This window comes from Schistocerca nitens, chromosome 7 (assembly GCF_023898315.1).
Source record: "Schistocerca nitens isolate TAMUIC-IGC-003100 chromosome 7, iqSchNite1.1, whole genome shotgun sequence".
Taxonomy (NCBI): Eukaryota; Metazoa; Arthropoda; class Insecta; order Orthoptera; family Acrididae; genus Schistocerca; species Schistocerca nitens.
Genome location: NC_064620.1, coordinates 173839666 through 173860126, shown reverse-complemented (window position 1 = coordinate 173860126; position 20461 = coordinate 173839666). Strand labels below are relative to the sequence as shown.

At 37.8% G+C, this 20461-nt stretch overlaps 1 protein-coding gene across 1 annotated transcript in view; it reads left to right on the top strand.

The window, feature by feature from the left end:
* Positions 1–20461, top strand: part of LOC126194895 (centrosomal protein of 104 kDa) — a 461734-nt gene that overhangs the window by 417432 nt on the left and 23841 nt on the right. Inside the window, exons 14-15 of the mRNA XM_049933248.1 lie at positions 13248–13393; positions 15950–16051. Coding sequence (XP_049789205.1) covers positions 13248–13393; positions 15950–16051 — 248 coding nt within the window. The remainder of the gene's footprint in view (positions 1–13247; positions 13394–15949; positions 16052–20461) is intronic.

Here is a 20461-nt window from a genome sequence, read left to right as displayed (position 1 = left end):
CTCCACACATACTCTCAAACAGGCAAAATGGTGTTATAATTGCAGTCCTTAGGATGTCCTCTTTAGTCACAGGTATCTGATCATCGGCTTTAGCACAGTCTAAGATGCTGAATATCCTCACACCGTGTAATGTGTAGTTACAGTCTCTTAGTAGTGGCACAGGATATCAGTCCAACGCTATTCTCGAGTTCAGAGCACGATAGTCTCCATATGGGCATCAGGCCCCACCTTTCTTTGGCACCAAATATAAGGCAGCGGACCACAGCCTTCGATAGTCTAACAATGCCCTCTTGCAGTATAGTGTCAAATTAAGCTTTTGTGATTGCAAGCTGGTCTGGTGCTAAACATCTTGGTCAACAAACACGTGGAAATGTATAAATGAGAATCTATACCTCTACCAATATACATGTTCTGTGCTGTTAGTTCTATGAATGTTCTTTATTCTTGTTTCATGTATGTGTATTCTGTATATTTTGTGTTTGAATTTGTGTAATAAACGTTTCTTGTATTTACTTCAAACCACGACCACTTTAATGAAAATTAAAGCAAAACCAATAAAAGTCATCAAAAAATCAGCATTATACCACCAAATGGAAATGTGACTTGCTGGAAAAAAGTGTCACAGATACACACTATTAGCATCATGTCAGGGTGCAAAACTTCAAACATTTTTTTAACTGTACTTGTGCTCCCTAAGTTTCTGTGACATATATGAAATCCTCTTGTTAGTGAAGTGGTACTATTCCACGAATGGAATACACCGAAAATTACAGTGTACAACAGATTTCTTGACAGCTCAGCTTCCTAGTTCTAATTCAGTAGAAATCAGAAGACTTTGGACTGTTAGTGTTTTGATCTCAGTCACTGCCAATTTAAGTGATCAGACAATACTGCGAGAGTATAGTCATTGATGAGAGCTATTTTTTATTTCACTGTGCCATGTTCAGTTTCTTTGTAATAAAATGAGAACTGAATCAGCATCTGATACTTCATTGATACTGCAAGAGACTCCTTGGTAGAATAACTTTTCTACAAACAATAAGAGTTACCACAATAGATATTTAGCAGAAAGCATAGGAATGGTGGCTGCACTATATGAGGAAGATAATACTTGCTCCACTTGCAATGCTCCTTTCCCACACCAGAATGGCAAGATTTAGGTCACCCATTCCCCATAACCCTCTCTAAATTCAACCAATAAAAAGTATATAGATACCTGCAGACACTGTGAATAAGCTAAATGATGTATCCTTTCTTCCTCTTGGCCAACACAACATACAAATGATGTGGTGAAGAGAGAGATTTTTTTTTACATGGCACTTCACAGACATTGTTCTTTTTGCTAACTGCCATGCACAACATTTCAGAGAGTCTCATAATGTGCAAACAACCAGTCAGTGGTCACACTGCCTCCATTTACAGTGGTTCAGCATCTGACCACTTGCCTCCATTTACAGTGGTTCAGCATCTTACGTGAAACAAGTCAGACACTCAAGTAAATATGTGAAGGCAGTTTGGATGCATGCCTTCCTTTGCCAGTGCATTGCCAGCAATCATTAACTTCCTTAATGACTAAAAACTTAAACACTGTGCTGCATACAAATTGTGTGTGTGAAATTTTATGGGACTTAAGGTGCTAAGGTCATCAGTCCCTAAGCTTACACACTTATCCTAAGGACGAACACACACACCCATGCTTGAGGGAGGACTCGAACATCCGTCGGGAACAGCCACACAGTCCACGACTGCAGCACCTTATGCATACAAATTCTTATATGTCAAGAATATCATATTGTATTACATTAGTGATACTCCTTGGGTCCCATGAAGAGTGATCTCTGGGATGGAAGAACTCAAGAGTGTAAATTTAATTTCATTTAAGTGCAATACTGCTAAATGACATAATATTGTAATATTGCCTTATTCCAGTGTTAAGTCTAATTATACATTAACTTAAAACATTGAATTTAAGATTACAGTATATTGATCATTTTTACTTTTTGGACCATCTGACGACAACTGAATGAAACACAATTTTCACACCATATGCGTTTCACCTTTATACTGTGCAAGGCATCTTCAATGACAGGTTACATGAATGATTTTATACGTATTATGTTTGTTTCGTTTTTGGTGCTGTTCCTCTTCTTATAATTTGCCACTTGGGGTTTTTTCCACATTTCACTGCACTAGGAACTGAACACTTGTTTTGATGCATGGAAAGAACCAAGGCTCCACAATGAGATGGACCTCAAAGTGCCAGCTCTGCTGAATGGCTCAGAGAAGTGCAAAAATATAACCGGCACTGACTCATGGGCATTGATTAGTCCGGCTAGAAGAGTTCTCTATTTTTAGATCAATAGCTGCCATCTGACAGTTGCAAAAGCTCATCCACACTCTGTGTATGAATGGCCACAGAGTAAAGATTATATAAGTATTGCGTAGATTTTACGAGGCACTTTTAAAAATACCTCTCCGACATGTGTGTTCTCATTTCTACGAGCATTGTCTGTCTGCAAACTCATGATGGAGCTAGCGAGTCTTCTCTGTGGCTACCACACTATGTCAGAAGGAGAAGCTACAAACTCTATCACCCCACACTTCTGCAGTGCAGCTGTTATATCAGTGCTGACACAATTTGCAGACATGCCTGGGTAGTGTTTATTTTGCACTGAATACATTTACTTGGTACAGAATACAGAGTTAGTAACTAATATAGCACGAGGAACAAACACACAGTGCGATAGTTTAATTTATTTTCAAATTAAAACTCTGTACTATAAATGTTACCATAGTACTGACCTCATTTTCACTGTGAGTACAGTCTGTGTAAGGGTGCATCAAAACAAGTGTTCAGTTCCTAGTGCTGTGAAATATGGAGAAACCCCAAGTGGCAATTATAAGAAGAGGAACAGCACCAAAAATGGAACAGAAACATAGTATGTAGAAAATCGTCTGCACAACCTGCCACTGAAGATGTCTTGCAAAGTGCTTACGGCACAAAAATCATGTTTCATTCAGTTGTAGTCAGACAGTCCAAAAAAATAAAAATTATCAATATACCATAATGCTGCATGCAACTGAAGAAGACAAGACTACAAAAGTTGAATTTAAGAATGCAGGTGAAGGTACTCTTAAATGGAGAAGTAGTAATTCAATCTTTTGAATGTCCACTTGTTGATCACTTGAGGTCTTTGTAGACATTATTTTAGGTGCTAGTGGTACATTCATTGTAAAGGAAAGAAGTTAAACAGGACTTGAAGTTGGCGATGGAGCACCAGGGTGGTAATTAAGCCACATACTGGAGTCAGTCAGGCACCGGTCAGCAACCATCGAGCTGAATGGATTTCTGCTATTCTGTGTCACAGCATCCACATGACAAAATATGGCCAGTCACCAGGAAGACCAGCTGCTCAACCCACCCAGCCGGTCATTAACTTCATTCCAGATAATTTGGTGTGAAATACTAATACCATTCCTCCCACAAAGTCAACGAGCTGTAACAGCATTTAAGCTCACCTGAACCAGCCAGCATTTGGCCAGTTGGGCAGTTATGTGACATCCAGCTGCTGTCACCACTGCTGCTGCTGGGCTATGATCCAGAGACCTCAGCCTATCTGCCCAGTCCAGGCAGCCACCACACTGCCAGCTGCCTGCCCTTGCTCTACAACATCGGATCCGACTTTGATTCCAGGCAATGCCATTGCCATGTAGCTGAGACATTGTGACCTTTTGCTGTACCAGTTGACCTTGCCAGCCACCCTGCGGTGCAGAAAACCAAGAGCGGTGCTTGATCACTGCTGTCAACTCAGCACTGGCATACCATAGATGTCAGCTCAGCACTGCCTATGAGGTAGCAGGTATCAACCATATGCTGTGCTTCCTTCCGTGCCACTACTATGCCAGAATATTAGATGAAGACAGAAACACACTCAAATTACTATTAAAGACTAACTGTGTTCTTTCTCATGCCTGCATGCAGCCACTACAGACCAGTTACATGGTGGAGTCCAAGCTGTGTAAATTAGTAAAGAAGCAATAGAGAAGTCGTCGTATTTTCATCATAACCTTCTGCAGCACATGTCCATCCCATCTTTGGCAGAGACCAACACCCTCACTCCAGCACAACCTTTCCTCTCTGTTTCTCTGTTTACATCACACTTTTCACTATAGCAGTGTGTGTGTGTGTGTGTGTGTGTGTGTGTGTGTGTGTGTGTGTGTGTGTGTGTGTTGATTCCACTGCCCCATTCACTGTCATTTTATGCAACCTGCAATGTCACAGGGAGCCTACATAAACCACACATGAGATTTTCATATTCTCTCACTTGCTACGTGGCAAGTATTGGTGCAACAGAAAAAATGAACACAGCCTTTTTGTAGGAAATTTAATGCAATTAAATTTTGTAGTGGGAAATGTTTTCAATAGTGGCCATAGTTTTCGAATTATTCAGGAAAAACATACAAAAGTTACCTTCAAATGCACCCCCACTCCCAGACTCGACCCCTATCAGTCAGGATTTTCCAGTGTCTTGCTGATCCCTCCTACCACTGCAGAAATACTCGTGACTGCAAAAATTATTTTCCATGTTTGACCTTTTTTTATTCTTCATTGACTGGCCTTGTAACACCACTGGCTTAGTCAAGCACTTAAAAATTATAATACTGATGTTTGTATAAATTTTACCTAAAAATTTTGTGAATTTTGACAGCATAAACAATTGCAACATTGTATTCATCATGCTTTTTGACTATGAAACTACTGTGCTTGTAAGGGTTAAGTTTGGATTAAATTGTCAACATAATTAGTTTTATTATAATGTTTACAAAAGTTGTTTTTCATTCATTGCCCATGAGACCATTAAAATTAATGATGTTAACAAACTATCTGACTATGCTGATGATATAATAAAATGATAATGGCAGGGGCAGCTCAGTCACATGTATAATTTGTCAAAATACCCAGTTTTCCTTTTTTTTAAGGAAAAAAGAAAAAAAGTAGGAGGCCTCTTCAAGATGTTCTTAATTATTAGCAGATATAATTCTTGTAACACAATTCTGTATTTTGAAAATACTATCCCTGTAACTGTAGATTAAAACTGAAGAAACTGCAAAAAGGTGGGAATTTAAGGAGATGGGACCTGGATAAACTGATTAAACCAGAGGTTGTACAGAGTTTCAGGGAGAGCATAAGGGTTCAACTGTCACGAATGGGGGAAAGAAATACAGTAGAAGATGAATGGGTAGCTTTGAGAGATGAAGTAGTGAAGGCAGCAGAGGATCAAGTAGGTAAAAAGACGAGGGCTAGTAGAAATCCTTGGGTACCAGAAGAAATATTGAATTTAATTGATGAAAGGAGAAAATATAAAAATGCAGTAAATGAAGTAGGCAAAAAGGAATACAAACGACTCAAAAATGAGATCGACAGGAAGTGCAAAATGGCTAAGCAGGGATGGCTAGAGGACAAATGTAAGGATGCAGAGGCTTATCTCACTAGGGGTAAGATGGATACTGCCTACAGGAAATTAAAGAGACCTTTGGAGAAAAGAGAACCACTTGCAAGAATATCAAGAGCTCAGATGGAAACCCAGTTCCAAGCAAAGAAGGGAAAGCAGAAAGGTGGAAGGAGTATATAGAGGGTATATACAAGGGCGATGTACTTGAGAACAATATTATGGAAATGGAAGAGGATGTAGATGAAGATGGAATGGGAGATACGATACTGCGTGAAGAGTTTGACAGAGCACTGAAAGACCTGAGTCGAAACAAGGCCCTGGGAGTAGACAACATTCCATTAGAGCTACTGACGGCCTTGGGAGAGCCAGTCCTGACAAAACTCTACCATCTGGGGAGCAAGATGTATGAGACAGGCAAAATATCCTCAGACTTCAAGAAGAATATAATAATTCTAATCCCAAAGAAAGCAGGTGCTGACAGATGTGAAAATTACCGAACTATCAGTTTAATAAGTCACGGATGCAAAATACTAACGCGAATTCTTTACAGACGAATGGAAAAACTGGTAGAAGCCGACCTTGGGAAAGATCAGTTTGGATTCCGTAGAAATATTGGAACACGTGAGGCAATACTGACTCTCGACTTATCTTAGAAGCTAGATTAAGGAAAGGCAAACCTACGTTTCTAGCATTTGTAGACTTAGAGAAAGCTTTTGACAATGTTGACTGGAATACTCTCTCTCAAATTCTGAAGGTGGCAGGTATAAAATACAGGGAGCGAAAGGCTATTTACAATTTGTACAGAAACCAGATGGCAGTTATAAGAGTCGAGGGACATGACAGGGAAGCAGTTGTCGGGAAGGGCGTGAGACAGGGTTTTAGCCTCTCCCCGATGTTATTCAATCTGTATATTGAGCAAGCAGTGAAGGAAATAAAGAAAAATTCAGAGTAGGTATTAAAATCCATGGAGAAGAAATAAAAACTTTGAGGTTTGCCGATGACATTGTAATTCTGTCAGAGACAGCAAAGGACTTAGAAGAGCAGTTGAATGGAATGGATAGTGTCTTGAAAGGAGGATATAAGATGAACATCAACCAAAGCAAAAGGAGGATAATGGAATGTAGTCGAATTAAGTCGGGTGATGCTGAGGGAATTAGATTAGGAAATGAGACACTTAAAGTAGTAAAGGAGTTTTGCTATTTGGGGAGCAAAATAACTGATGATGGTTGAAGTAGAGAGGATATAAAATGTAGACTGGCAATGGCAAGGAAAGCGTTTCTGAAGAAGAGAAATTTGTTAACATCGAGTATAGATTTAAGTGCCAGGAAGATGTATCTGAAAGTATTTGTATGGAGCGTAGCCATGTATGGAAGTGAAACATGGACGATAACTAGTTTGGACAAGAAGAGAATAGAAGCTTTCGAAATGTGGTACTACAGAAGAATGCTGAAGATTAGATGGGTAGATCACGTAACTAATGAGGAGGTATTGAATAGGATTGGTGAGAAGAGAAGTTTGCGGCACAACTTGACTAGAAGAAGGGATCGGTTGGTAGGACATGTTCTGAGGCATCAAGGGATCACCAATTTAGTATTGGAGGGCAGCGTGGAGGGTAAAAATTGTAAAGGGAAACCAAGAGATGAATACACTAAACAGATTCATGATGATGTAGGTTGCAGTAGGTACTGGGAGATGAAGAAGCTTGCACAGGATAGAGTAACATGGAGAGCTGCATCAAACCAGTGTCTGGACTGAAGACCACAACAACAACAACAACAACAACAACATCCCCGTAATTTGAATTTGCCCAGAAAATGATTGCATCACTCAAAAGCAAATGGAAACATGCAAAATAAACCAGTTTCTTCATTTTTAAATTGCGTATAGCAGTAAACATGCATATAGTGAACACAGGTGAACCAAGGTGTTTCAGTGATGCTAGGCAGTGGGTTCTTCCATTGAGGTTGTAATCTATCTTTAGTACCATAAACTTCACACTTTCTATCTCATGTATGCATGGTTAGAGAAACTTATTTTTATGGCTTGTGGAGTTCAGTGAGATGAACTAAACTGTGTGTGCTGAGTCTTGTCAGAAGTGAATGCTAATCTATTTGCCGTGAACCATCTGTTAATGTTTTCAAATCTTTCATTACCTGAGGACTGGTACTGCTTTTTATTCTTATACTTGTGTTATCTGCAAAATGTGCATCTTCTGAAATTATAAGTTGAAGATAATTTGTACATATCAGAACTAACAGAGAATTCAAAATGTAACTTGTGGTACAGCATGTCTGACTGCTCAAATTCTGAATGCCTGTTATGATGTGACTGACATAGAAATGATAAACATTGTTTTCTGTCATTGAGGTAAGATAAAAACTATGAACTTCTGTGTCTACTATTCTATAATGTTTTAACTTTTGCATTAAGATGTAATGGTTCACACAATCAAAAACCCTAGCTAAGCCACAAAATGTTCCCAGTGGTAATAATGTATGTGTTACTGATTCTAGTATATCATGTGTCAAGGTTCAGTTGACAGTCCTTTTTGAAATCCAAACTGTTTGCTAATGAATATGCTTTTATGTACTAAGTAAGTATGAAGGCTATTGTACAATTATCTTCTCAAATTTTTTTTGAAAATACTAGCAGTAATGAGATGGACCAGTAATTCTTCACTAATGTTTTGCCTTCTTTTTTTGTGGAGTGGCTTGACAAAAGCCTGTTTAAGTCTCCAAGTAACTCAATAAATTACAGAGTTCAGCTGAACGATATTTCATTATTTTACTAATGATTTCATCATAAAACCTTAAATATTTATTTTTAAGGGGGTTGATAAACTTTATGTTTCTTTTGGAGATATCGGCTGTAGTTGAATTTTGTCAAACTTGTTTTGGAAGGCTTTCCTCAGGGACTTTGGGCTATCTGCTAATGGAGTGTTCAAACCCCAATTATATTCCACTGACAGAACAATGTTATTAAAAGTTCCTGCAATTTTAGAGATCTCTTTGACCAGTTCATTATCTACCTTAAAAGAAATTTCTTAATTTACTTGATTTTTTTGCGAAAGTACATAAATTTTGATGTACTCCTGACTTTACTTACAATTTTACAATAGAGGTTATTATGCAATTTACGCCTATCATCCATATCCCTTAATGCCAAGTAGAGTCGTTATGTTGACACAATTACCTCCAGTCAGTGTTTCATAAATCATTCCAGATAAACTAAGAGCAGTCACTGTAAATTAAATCCTGTGGATTCGGTTTCTGGAAAAAAGCAACATTCTCTCTGTGGAGAAGACTTTATTTCAGACACAGTCACATAACGTGATAAGTCATAATTGGTTTTGGCCACACATTGGCCAACTTCAGATTCTAAACATTACAGGCCTCAACAACCTACGCTGATTGTTACAAAAGCATATGCCATACTCAAAAACCTTATCTGCACTGATCTACAACTTTGATACATATATTATTCAGCAAAATAAGACAGCAGTTTTTTTAGTATGGTACAGGAAAAAGTCCTCAATGAATACAAATAATGGAAAGACTGAATGTAATGATTTATTGTATGGTTTTTGCATTAAGTGGTTCACAGGCACATAAACAAGGTGGAAAACATCGCTAAGTTTTCAGACTTGTGGACAATGCCCTTCTTCAGTTCTAACAAGCAATCATAGCACCGATGAGCTCACAATGCCATAGACAGGGAAGTTGTGTGGAAAACAATGAAGTGGGAGAATATTTTGGCAGACAGGGATGGAACAGAGGAAGAGGGAGACTGCAAAGGAGAAAGTGTGGATGTAGAGTGATGGGTGAAGTGGGGCACATGGGACATGGCTGGTGCCACCTTTACTTCCAACTGCTTTACACGTAGCTCTGAGTCATATCACTGTGTCAGACTCAGATGCAAGACCTGTCCTATGCACCCACCAGCATATCCCTTTCCAGTATGGTCAAAGGCCTATCCTACTTTATCAGATTCAGGGCTACCTGTGAAAGTACTCATGTCATATGCCATCTCTGTTAAACTGTTGTACAAATTCAGATGTGCACATGACCAACAACCAGCTGCCGACCCAAATGGGTGGTCACTACCAAACTGTGGACAAGAGTGGAATTGACCACCCAGAGGGAGAACACAATTTTGAGTACAACATCCTGGATTCCATGACTGCTTCACAATCCATGCAATCTGTAACCCCCACCTCATTCCTAACACCATCTTCATTGTAATAAACAGACATGAATTCTCCTCACAACACATCTTCAATCCCACAATCTTTCTGGTCTCAGTTTCTGCTAGACCATGCCTTACACCCATCTCCATTCTTGTCATGCCCCTCTCTCCACCCCATCAATCCACACTCACACTTTCCTCTCTGCAATCTCTTTCTTCCTCTGTTCCATCTCACCTTGCCAGACCACTGAGTGTCACATGCAAAGCTCCTACCTACACCAGGGTGAGCTCACTGGGACCACAGTCCTATTCTGTTCTCTTGCCAAATCTCCCTTAGCCCTCAACCAACCTTCCTCTCATCCAATCCACATGACACAGCACATCACCCCAGTAGAGCAGCAGTGTCAATTCAGGGTAGCCATGTGTATGTACAGTATATGTGTGTTCTTTATTAGTTCACTCTGAAGGAGCACACTGTCCAAAAGCTTCGCAACATTTTCAGACTTGCTGACACTCTTAACTCACTGGTAAATAGCTGAGAGCTGTGATCACTTCCTGTCTCACAGAAGAAACATCCATGCAGTAGATTTCAATAAATAGTAGTTATCTGATTATGTAGTGGCAAATTCAAAGTACCTCCCCCCCCCCCTCTCTCTCTATCTATCTATCTCTCTTTTTTTTCAGTACTGTGACCATTGAATGGTGGAGTGACATCTTGGGTTTCACAGCAAACAGACAGTTGAATGCAAATTTTTAAATTCTGTTTTAATTTCAGTATAGTTGTTTCACTATATGTGTGGACCCCAAATGATGGTACATCATTACTCTCTCACTAAAGGCCTAAACTTAAGGTGAAACTTCATGGAATTTTCTTAAGTAATACATTTCCGTTTTGTCATAAATTAATCTAACTGTATACATATGATACTGGAAAAGTCCTCAGAGTTAATGGAAGGATTAAAGTATAGTTGAGGCATTCAGTAACTGACAGACGCATAGACAAGACTGAAAACAATGCTGATCTTTCAGGCAACATTCTTATTTAGAGACAACTATAAAAAAAAAAAGAAAGATCACACATACAACCATACACACACATGGCTACACTGTTCTGGCAAACTACATAGCCATAGCCCTGTAGTTATACAGTCACAAATGAGCATACAAGATGTCTTAAAAAAGAAACCAAACTTTTGAAATAGCACACCAACCATCAGAGAGAGCTGTTGTTATCAGCATTTCACTCTGATTATTAGTCAGCAAGCTACAGCTACTGATGTCATATTATAACCTTGTGCTGAAGTGAGCAAATGCACAAGCTGCACATCAGGTTAGTGCTAAAGTGACAGTGAAAAATCTGGAAGTAGTGTGTGTGTGTGTGTGTGTGTGTGTGTGTGTGTGTGTGTGTGAGAGAGAGAGAGAGAGAGAGAGAGAGAGAGAGAGAGAGAGAGAGCAAGCAGCAGGAAGTCACACAGTGCTATGAGTGGTAAAGCATTTTCAACAGAGCAGAATGTCAGTCGGTGACAGTCCCAAGCCTGGACAACCTTCCACATCAATAAATGATGACCCTGTCATGAGAGTTCATGCTGTGATTCTCATAAATTGTCATTTAACTGTTTGAGAAGTTACTGACAAATCCTTGTGCAAGTGAGCAATGCTGTGCATAGGAAGTGACCAGAATAGTGGGAAAACCAGACTTGGATGTTGTATCATCAGACTGTGCTGGCTCAAGCATTATTCTTGTCTGCAGCTATCTAGTAAATTATCACATTCCTGTTGTGCCCAGTCCACTGCATTCTTCAGACATAGCCCCAGCAGACTTTTTCCTGTTTCCCAAACTTAAAATCATGTTGAAAGGATGTCATTTCCAAACTGTAGAGGAGATTCAGAACAGTGCAGCATGAGACCTACATGCCGTTTGCCTGTTTTATTTCCTCATTGATGATCCTTGGTGTCAATGTACTGTGTTGCTATACTGGCTGAAAAATGGTGGGTGGAAAACAAAACTGTTAAACGATGTAGCTGACAGATGCACATTTGCGTTTCACAGTTCTTTACTTTCACTGTTCACAACCCCCCCCCCCCCCCCGCCCCAAATATTACACAGTTATATGGCCACTGCACTACTGGATAATTTTTGCAGGCAAAACCTCCACAAACTGCTACAATAGTTTACTGATGAACATCTATGAGCCATAAAAACCTAACCACACATTTCATAGTTCTTGTAGAATAATAGGGTACATATGGAACAGACACTGTCATTTTAACATACGGCCTAATTGTGTTATGCTTTCTTCACAGTTAAGTTGATGCATTGTTGTTGTTTTAACCAACCTACAGAAATTACTATTGAAACTTAACTCATTTGGTTAATTGAATACATTGAAAACTTGGTTCACTACAAGGGTTAGGCCAAATGATTTGTTTAAATGATGAAATTAACAGATATTGTTATGCAAACAATACTTTTGACAAAACTGTTGATTACTTTGGAATTAATTAAGAGCTGACTTTGCTGACATGTTTTCGAATAGAGCCAAATAAATACTTAAAGAATGCCAGTGTTTCATCTTCCAAATGTTTATAATTAGTACAGAATTTACATTTGTTTATAAGTCAACAATAGAATTTAAGTTATGAAGCAATTACTGATTTCACCCTGTAATGAAAGGTATTAACTAGGAGTAGTCAAAATAAATTAGAAAATCAATTATAGACATAAAACTAAGCACAAAATAAGATTGGTGCAATATTCTTTAAAACTAAGGGCCAACCTATTTCTTTTAAGAAAATGCAGTTTATACTGATGCATATTAATGATAATTAGTTAAAAGTGAAAAAACGAATTTAAGGAGCAGATGGCAAAACAAGAGGGGAAGTAAAAATATCCCAGCTTGCTTCATCACACCGTCCCAGAAAATATGTTCCAGGAGGCTTTCCAACAGTGGAAGAAATGATGGGAACAATGTATTGCCAGTAGAGGGGCTATTTTGAGGGGGACAGTCCTTAATTTCTTGTTGAATGCACCATATATTTATTCTTTCCTAGGAAATTTAGAGCCTTCTGTGTATCATCTTACTCTCAATATAAGTGGTAAGCAAGAGTGCATGTAGAAAGGAATTTTCTGTATTGATAACAATGGTATAAATGTTTCACATATTGAAAGCTGGGTTATAATCTACTTTGCTTTATATTGCAGTAAATAACATCATTCTAAAAGTAACTGCTTCAAAATATCACCTCTGTTACCATATGATATATTCATCACTATTTCATGTTATACTCCAGGCTATAATTTTATCTACTAGATAATTTTTGAGGGACAGACAGGGGGGTCACAAGTACTACAATATTTGAGTTTCACTGTCAATATTAAGCCATAATTGTACACTCTCTTAGGCCATCATAGAGCACAAATAACCAGGCACACTAAATTTTGTCATTATAAAATTTTACTGGCAGATGCTGCACATTTTTTTCCCTCATGGCTATGCAGGAGCAGTTTTTTGGGTTTCATATAAATATTCGAAAGAGATTTTCTTATGTGGTAAAATCAACCTTCTGCTCTCCAGACATATTTCATTTCTTTGCAATTTTTGTTGACAGAATGTGTATTTTCTGCCTTGTGAGAGCAGAAAACTTCACCGAGGAAGGATTAAATATACATTACTGGCGTTCATGTCCCATGTTGACACGTTGTGTGCACTGCAAGCAAGTTGTTGAGATATCAGTCCTGTCGCATCATCTGACAGGTAAGAAGACAACATTCTGACATGTAACATTAAACCTATAGGAAAATAAATTTTCAGTTAGAAAATTAAATTTAATGAAAAGTTGAATTTAATTTTTCACCATCAGTATTACATAATATATACATACATAAATTACTATTTTGTGAATCATGTGATACACTTTGTGTACATGTTGCATTCATCTGACTAAATTTCAGTAGTGCCATTTCTCACATAATTTTCAAGAATGTATATATGGTCCTCTGTTCAGCAGACCACAGTATTACAAGTCCCAATTCAGGCTACAGACAGAATACATGTCTAATGTAGAAATGAACATTCCAAAATTATATGCATGCAGAAAACAAAATAAAAGTATGAATTGCTCAAAAAATATTCATTCTTGTAAGTCTTAGTAGAACTCATTATTTTCTGTATTCAGATAATAATGAACAGATTATCACAGGAAAAATTGACAATTGCTTCCTCTGTAATAATTTTTTGATAGGTACCAAAATTGTGTGAAAAGCCTATTTTAAAAAAGTTTGACACAGCCTGCATATCCACAAAGGTCTCCTGTTGACTAACTCTCAGCAGTAAGTTGCTCCAACCTGTTACCTGTTAATTATAACATGCTTGGACTTCTTCCTGGCATGCTTTCCACAAGACACAGATGTTGTTGCTCAAGCCCACCTGAGATTGTCCAGTGTGAGAAGGATTATTGCAATAATATAAATTCCAACCATCCAAAGTATTCTCCATCAGGTTCATGTCAACAAATCGTACACTTAGTTTGTACTTGGAGGAAAATGTTTAGAAGATGGGTGCAGAGTACTTGTGCATTATCAATTTGATGGATAAACATGTCTCTGAAATATTGACTGTTGGGCTGTACAATAGGCTGGAGAATCCTGTTATCAATACACATCCATATATGATACCCCTCCAAACATGACTCAACCCCCTCCCCCCCCCCCCCCCCCCTTGCCTGAGATGTGTTTTGTTATCACAGTTCTATGATGAACATCAGGTGTTAGACAGCTCTATCACACATCAGTGAAGAGAACCTTATGCCACGATCACAAGTCTACCATTTCTCACTTTACTCACACACCATAGTGATGGGGGATTTGTACTGTTGCTCCTAATGGATGCTTAGAGCCAAAATTTGTCATATGGAAATGGTTGTGCCCTGTCAGAGTTGATGCAATACTCCCAGTAGCCTTCAAAACACAGCACACAGTTCCATTCCATTCTCTTCAGGTTACCAAAGAGTTACAACTTGTATGCAGTGCTCATCAACTGTTGATGCTGATTGTGCATGACCACTAAGAGGCAAATCTTCACTGTGGTGTATCTAATGAAGGTGGATGAACATTCAGATGAAGTCACTATGATGTACACTATTTGATGGGCAACTTCCTGTCTTGATAACTCTTTTTGCAGTGAAGTCACTACGTGTGCACAGTCTGACTTTAAAATGGTCCTTCAAGTCATGCTGACAAATTCACATTCATGATTGGCAATGCAATGCACACCATTCAAGTGCACTGACTGCAGGTTTACTTGTACCTCCATTACACAGGTGGCTGTGTGAAGTGATTTCCTGTGAGCGAAAGAGTATTGAGAAGGAAATTTCTCTTACAAAAAATTATGCAAGTTCTTATGATGAGGATACCATTTTTTTTTTTTTTAAGTTTGTATTCAAATATATGTGTGCAGCATGTAGGCGTTCTGCCTTCATGCCACAACTAAAAGTGAGTGACCCCTTTCGAAGATTGATATGAAGCATTTTTCTAACTGTTTGATGCAATCCAGCCAGAATGCAATATCATTTCTTATAAAACCACTTTAATTGAAAGTTCTTTTTTTCTAAAAGATAACTCACAAACTATTGTAACCAAACAATATCTTTTAAACAGACGTCTTGGATTACTGCATCTTTTGCCTATGCTGCTAAGGGAAACAAAATGAACTTATCATGCACTATAAATAATTGGTGTCAGATGTTATGTTACAGTCACTGCTTTATGCAGCTTGTTTACTCAAAATGACAAGCAATTGTTCATAGCAGAAAATATTCACTTCTAAGTAACCACTAATTTGACACAATAAGTTGTACATAGACCACAAAGGAGAAATGATTATTGCTTTTCCTTGTCCATTGAGAAGCATATGAAATTCAGGCCCTTCACAGATTTAATTGCCAATATAAGCAAAGTGTCCCACAGTAAGATGTCATTTTCCAGCAGAACAATACACTTTTCTATAAATACCAAATGTATATTCATCCTTAATTTTGTGGTTCGCAATCTACATTAGAATCTAGTTTATGCAAAAGCACACACTATTTAAAACTGTAATGCATTTACATTTCTTTTAAATGAATCTGAGAGGTGGCACTCAAAATTTCAGACTTTCAGATTTTCTTCCTTTCTCATATTTTTCAATTCTCAATATTGGACAAAAACACTGTAAGATCAAACATGCAAACTTTTAATATGATTGATCTTTGCTAAATTGACAACAGAAAAATTAACAGATTTCAAAAAAATATCAATGAAACTGTATTTACAGATGAATGTGACATGCGACACCTGTACAAGAAATGTGAGCGTTGCACTGAAGCCATCCTGGAAGATTATTTTGATGACCACATCAACTCTACTGAATGTGTCCGTAAGTAATCAACAATGATAGATGCTGAAAACATTAGAGTCTTAGAATATTATTTACAGTAAATCGGTAATTGTTCTGGATTTTTTTCCCAAAGAAATAAACATAAAACCAGAACATTACTCCAGTGCTTTAAAGAGAAACAAGCAAACTAATTTCTTTTTTTTTTTTTTTTTTTGGCAGAATATATTATGCCGTTTTTAATTTTTTAATGAAATACTGACCAGTTGTAGGTGTTAGATCTTGTTTAAAGGGACACATTGCAGTGCTCCATTGTTTTTGGTTATTTAGATTTCGTAATGATAGTCAACAACGTGACTGAAAGTTATCTATCAGATAAAAACTTTAACGGGACAAGCCGACATCAGTCAACAATAAAATTTTAATCCATTCAGTCAGTTAACTGCTATTCTAGAAGACTGGACTGAGGTAAATAGCCCCAGATCTATGATACTTCCGAACCGGGGCATAAACTTGATAGTGACACCCCCTCTCCCTCCCCCTCGAGCTTTTGAGTTAGAAAGTCAAAAATTAAAAACAAAAAAAAAAATCGATTTTTCAAAATTATGTTCATTTTGTAGCACACATCTTTTTGAAGACTTTTATATATAGAATATATATGTTCGAGGACATGTAAGACATGTTATTTGGTCTTAAGTTGCCAGAGTGCAGTGCCACACCTCTTTACACAGCATTCTTCTATTGCACATCACTATATTTCACTCTGTGGAATTGAAACGTGTATATTTTGTAATGGGAACCATCAAACCTATATTCAGGACTGTGGAAATTAAAATGTCCTGTGGTGCTTCTTCTTCTCCCAGTCGGCTGGTTTGACATCCTGTCCTCCTTGAAAAAAGAAACTCAAAATTAATACTGGGTGGTAATATTTGTGACCAGGAGAATAAGAACTCTTCATAAAATTTGTACTCTTTGTTGCCTATTAGCTAATAACTTTCTCTTTTGTGTGACATAAAGTTAAATATTAAAACTAAAAGCTAAACTCCCCCTGAACAGGCCATGAAGGTCCAGCAGTAATTAAATATAGGAAACATAAAACCAGTAAAGATAGAGACAACCAAGATGGTACACATTTCTTCAATCCTTAGGTCCCAGCATTCTTTTCTCTCTAATCTTGCTACAGCTTTAGACGGCATGCTTTCCTTTCTACAAAAGAATCTATTACCTCATCAAAGTTCATCAAACATATTGCTACATGAAAAATTAAAATGTCATTGTCTAATACCGAAAAAGCAGTTGTACAAGTAATACCCAATACTGGTGTGGTTTCTTGATTTGATTACATCTACTTTGTCACTGTCTGCTAGATAAAACAAAATAGACCTTTCTAATATTGCAGCAATTGTAACACACGCCAAATATAAGCGAAACTGTTTTGGTACAAATGGTGATTTTTGTTTACCTCATTTACATAAATAACATGATGGAACATAATTCACGAAATACCAAATCAAATGCCTATTAGGTCTAGAACTAGCAAAAAGTTTTATGTTAGCAAATAATTTCACATTTCATTCATACATTCCAGTTTCTCAACTATGAGTCTGAAAAGTAGTAGTATGAAATCTTGTCATCACTAATTCTGTAACTATTCCTGCCACTGTCAAAACTTATTCTCCAGTTAACTTCAGTAACACTGCCAGAATCACAGGTACAGTTATCTCACATTTATGTTCCAGTTAGATGTTATTACATGTTTGGACAACACACTTTTTCACACTGATCTGAGAATAGAACTTAAAGCAGCTGTTAACTGGGGACTGTACAACTTGTAATGTAGCAATCTGGCAAAAATTTTCTGTCAAAATTTCATTTTGTTGGACACACTGAGAAGATAATATATGATCTTTCTTTATTTCCACCCTGGTAATCTGAATCTATGGATTTCACTATTAATTATAACTACAATGATCATTTGCTCACCCAATCAATCACATAAACAAACAGTGATTGGCATTCACCTGTTCAGGTTTATTCGGCTTGGCTCACATAGCCCCACCCCCTTGTGTCTGCAGTAAAGTTTTTTTTTTTTTCTACATGTGACAGAGCTCCCCTGGCAGAGACATCATGTACACTATGCATGCATTCAAAAATCAACTTATGATTTGTTCAGAAATCAACATAGAATGTGTTCATAAACCAATTGGGATGCATTTCAAAATCATATGAATGACAGATGGGCCAAAGTGCACTGGATGCTAGGTGTTTTGTGAGACACAAGGTTTTTTCATTCAAGAATATGAATTTGGAGGTCCCTGAAATTGCCACCCAGGGCAGATATATGAGTCTGCCGCCCCCCCCTGCCATGCCCCTTTCCCATAGATCTGGGCCTGGAGATGACAAATGTATTACATGCCCTGAGCAGAAACGACTCCATGCCTTTTTACACAAGTACTGTATGCAATGCACAGAGTCTTTCACTGTTATCATGATAATTTTGTAAACAATCTATACTTGGGACAGCTTCTATCCAGGGTAAATCATCTCTTTCAAACAGGCCATACGTAAAATCTCTCATATGTATCACAAAAGATATCCCCCACTTGCAGCTGGATCACATTCTCTCAGTATTTCGTAGAGACAGTAGGTCTACATTTTTCGGTGGCTGTGCCAGATAACTACTGCAGCAGTTCTTCATGGCAATATCTCTTCATAGTGTCCCAAACCAATAGTGTGTACAGCCTACAGGGCATCTGACAATATATTCAGAGCTTCCTGACGATTTCTGTGCTTCAGAGTGAAACTAAATATTGTTGTTCAAAGGCTTTTGCGGTATGTTGTAACAAGGAGGTTTCTTCTCTCACTGACAGGAGCTTACGGCTGATAGTATAGGATTCTTAGATGTACAAAGGTCAAGACTCAAAATATTGTTAATGACACAGTGTCCCCCCCCCCCCCCAATCCCAACCTCCCCCCACTTGCCCAAAATACAGTTAAAGAAAATGTTGATGTGTGTTGATTTTTTAAGGAAGAAGGGGATAAACATTATATCTATACTTGAGACAGCTTCTATCCAGGGTAAATCATCTCTTTCAAACAGGCCATACGTAAAATCTCTCATATGTATCACAGAAGATATCAGAAAGCACAGCTGCACATTCTGACACATACTTCCACTCATGGGGGCAACCTCATTTCCTTAGATTAAACAGTGACATGACTGACAGGATTCACAAGTATATGGCACTCATCAAGATGCATTAACTTTAGTGGTATCATAATGTCAAATGTTTCCTGTGCAATACAGATTATACATCCACTGAAGAATAATAATGTCGGTGGTATTCTCCTAAAATCTGTAATAATAATCATTCAATTCAGTTACTCAAAAATGTGCTAACTTTGAATTTATTATTATTTCTTAGTTATGTACATTAGCCTCAGGTCACAGGTATTAGAGCCAATTTCAACTTGTTACCAAGTCATTGTCAGATGATATGTTTAAAAAGAAATAAAAAGGAGATTAGTAAAACGCTAAGAAACTACATTAAAAACCAAGCTAATTTGTATACACAATTGTCATACTTCATTATGTTATGTAGTAACTTATCAGATGAATATACTTGGGTAGGCAATCATATAATTGATCAGTACAGTGGAACAGGTAGTACCTAAAATCTCCCATAGATGTCACCAAACATATTAGAAAGCACAACTGGCATATTCTAACATGCACTTGTGTACTTAGGGTCAACACTGTGAACTCCTATGTGGGCCTGTTCAGTTGTAAAATTACTAAGTATTCAAGTAGACATAGATGTGTATAGAAATTAGTTTGATTTGTAATATAATTTTCTAGTATTTTATAACCCCCACCCCCAAATTCTTTATTTTTAAACAGATCACATGATGATGACTTGATAAGTTGAAACCAGTAATGATAACATTTGTGTGATCTGAGGCTGAAATCTATACTAATAAAAAACCTGTAAACTGTATTGTATGATTATATGATAGCGGAACAAACACTGGTAGCAGTTACTTCTGTAAAATATCTGGGTGTATGCGTGCGGAACGATTTGAAGTGGAATGATCATATAAAATTAATTGTTGGTAAGGCGGGTACCAGGTTGAGATTCATTGGGAGAGTGCTTAGAAAATGTAGTCCATCAACAAAGGAGGTGGCTTACAAAACACTCGTTCGACCTATACTTGAGTATTGCTCATCAGTGTGGGATCCGTACCAGATCAGGTTGACGGAGGAGATAGAGAAGATCCAAAGAAGAGCGGCGCGTTTCGTCACAGGGTTATTTGGTAACCGTGATAGCGTTACGGAGATGTTTAGCAAACTCAAGTGGCAGACTCTGCAAGAGAGGCGCTCTGCATCGCAGTGTAGCTTGCTCGCCAGGTTTCGAGAGGGTGCGTTTCTGGATGAGGTATCAAATATATTGC